The sequence below is a fragment of the Parasteatoda tepidariorum genome, chromosome 9, assembly GCF_982258835.1.
Source record: "Parasteatoda tepidariorum strain Cologne lab strain chromosome 9, Ptep-v5.0, whole genome shotgun sequence".
In the NCBI taxonomy this organism is placed as follows: domain Eukaryota; kingdom Metazoa; phylum Arthropoda; class Arachnida; order Araneae; family Theridiidae; genus Parasteatoda; species Parasteatoda tepidariorum.
The window spans coordinates 33,715,933-33,717,344 of NC_141763.1; the positions used below are offsets into that span (position 1 = coordinate 33,715,933).

General features: G+C 34.7%; 1 protein-coding gene across 1 annotated transcript; it reads right to left on the reverse strand.

Moving 5' to 3' along the window:
* Positions 1-380: 380 nt before the first annotated feature.
* Positions 381-1,412, reverse strand: LOC139426872 (kappa-type opioid receptor-like). The gene has a single exon (XM_071186989.1). It carries the CDS (start codon positions 1,410-1,412, stop codon positions 381-383), a length of 1,032 nt encoding a protein of 343 aa, XP_071043090.1.

The following is a 1,412-nucleotide window of genomic DNA, read 5'->3' on the forward strand; positions in this document are numbered from 1 at the left end:
AGTTATAATATCTTACACTGTAGGGAAATTACAGTGCGTTTCTTATTATTTTCCGCTTTTCTACGGAATGCCACAATAAGCATTTTGTACTAGGTATAATATCTTACACTGTAGGAAAATTACAGTGCGTTTCTTATTATCTTTCGCTTTTCTACGAAATGCCTCAATAAGCATTTTGTGGTAGGTATAATATGCATAAATTTTTCATTCTTGTTTAATACATTTACCTTTACAAATGCATACAATAGCATCTATCATTTTTAGACTGAGCATTAAATTTTTTACTATAAAACATTCCCAACACTCAATCAATATTTTAAATGCAACTTTTTTATACAATTAAAGACAAATGAATCTAAGAGACCATATCCATACATCCTTTAATTAAAATAATAGTATGACTTGCCTCGAGTTAGCTTCATAAGTTTCTTAAATCCCTCTCTATAATCTTTCCTTAGTATCCCATAAATGAATGGATTAGTTGCGGATGAAATAAAAATTAGTATTGTAGTAGAATAATTAAACCATGAAGGTGCATTATCATCTATTATTACTTTCACTTCCTTTGTTAGGGCGTACGGAGATACACAGATGAAATAAACAGAAATGATAGCCATCATGCTATAGATTGATTTCCGCATGTCTGACTCTCTTCTTTTTTTAACCCTTAAGTCTTCCAACTTATTTCCAATGTGTGAAATCTGGATAATTCTAACCGTTTTGGAGCACTTCCTGATTTGCAGTAAGATCATAATGTTGCATATTGCCATTATCAGCGCAGGTATGAAGTAGCAAATGGTGCAACCACAATGTACAAAAACTTTTCCGAGGTATTCGTCGTAAGGAACAGCACACACAGCTTCAAAATAGTCATATGATACTGATGGTGTCGAACCGCAAATTATTCCAACAGTTCCAGTATTACCGATAATCCATAAGCATATCGTTACTATAACCCTTTTAGTCATGCGAGATTTATATTTTAAAGGATATAAAACAGCTACAGCTCTATCAAAACTAATCATAGCTGCTATGTACGACGACGTACAAGCGCACATATAGTTGAATACAGCATTTATTCGACAAGATATGTCTCCAAAAGGCCAGCCACCCACTGCCACAGCAACAGCTGAAGGCGTCATGACAAATACAGAAGTCCAAACGTCGATGCAAGCTAAGAACACAATTAAAATATTTCCACTTTGAGATCGGAGATTTTCTACCCACAGAGAAACAATAATAACGGCCAGATTTCCAGTGAACGCTGTGAAAGCTATAATACTTGTTATAAGAGAAGCAAGAATGTTGAGGAATGTTATTTGTTGATGTTCTTGGAAGTCAGTGGACTTAGTGGTGTTGGTGAAATTTGAAATGCAGTCGTCCACGCAATCGGTCGCATTTGAAGTGTTCAT

Coding starts and splice junctions, on each gene's coding strand:
- LOC139426872 (XM_071186989.1), bottom strand. CDS start 1,412: ATGAACACTTCAAATGCGACCGATTGCGTGGACGACTGCATTTCAAAT.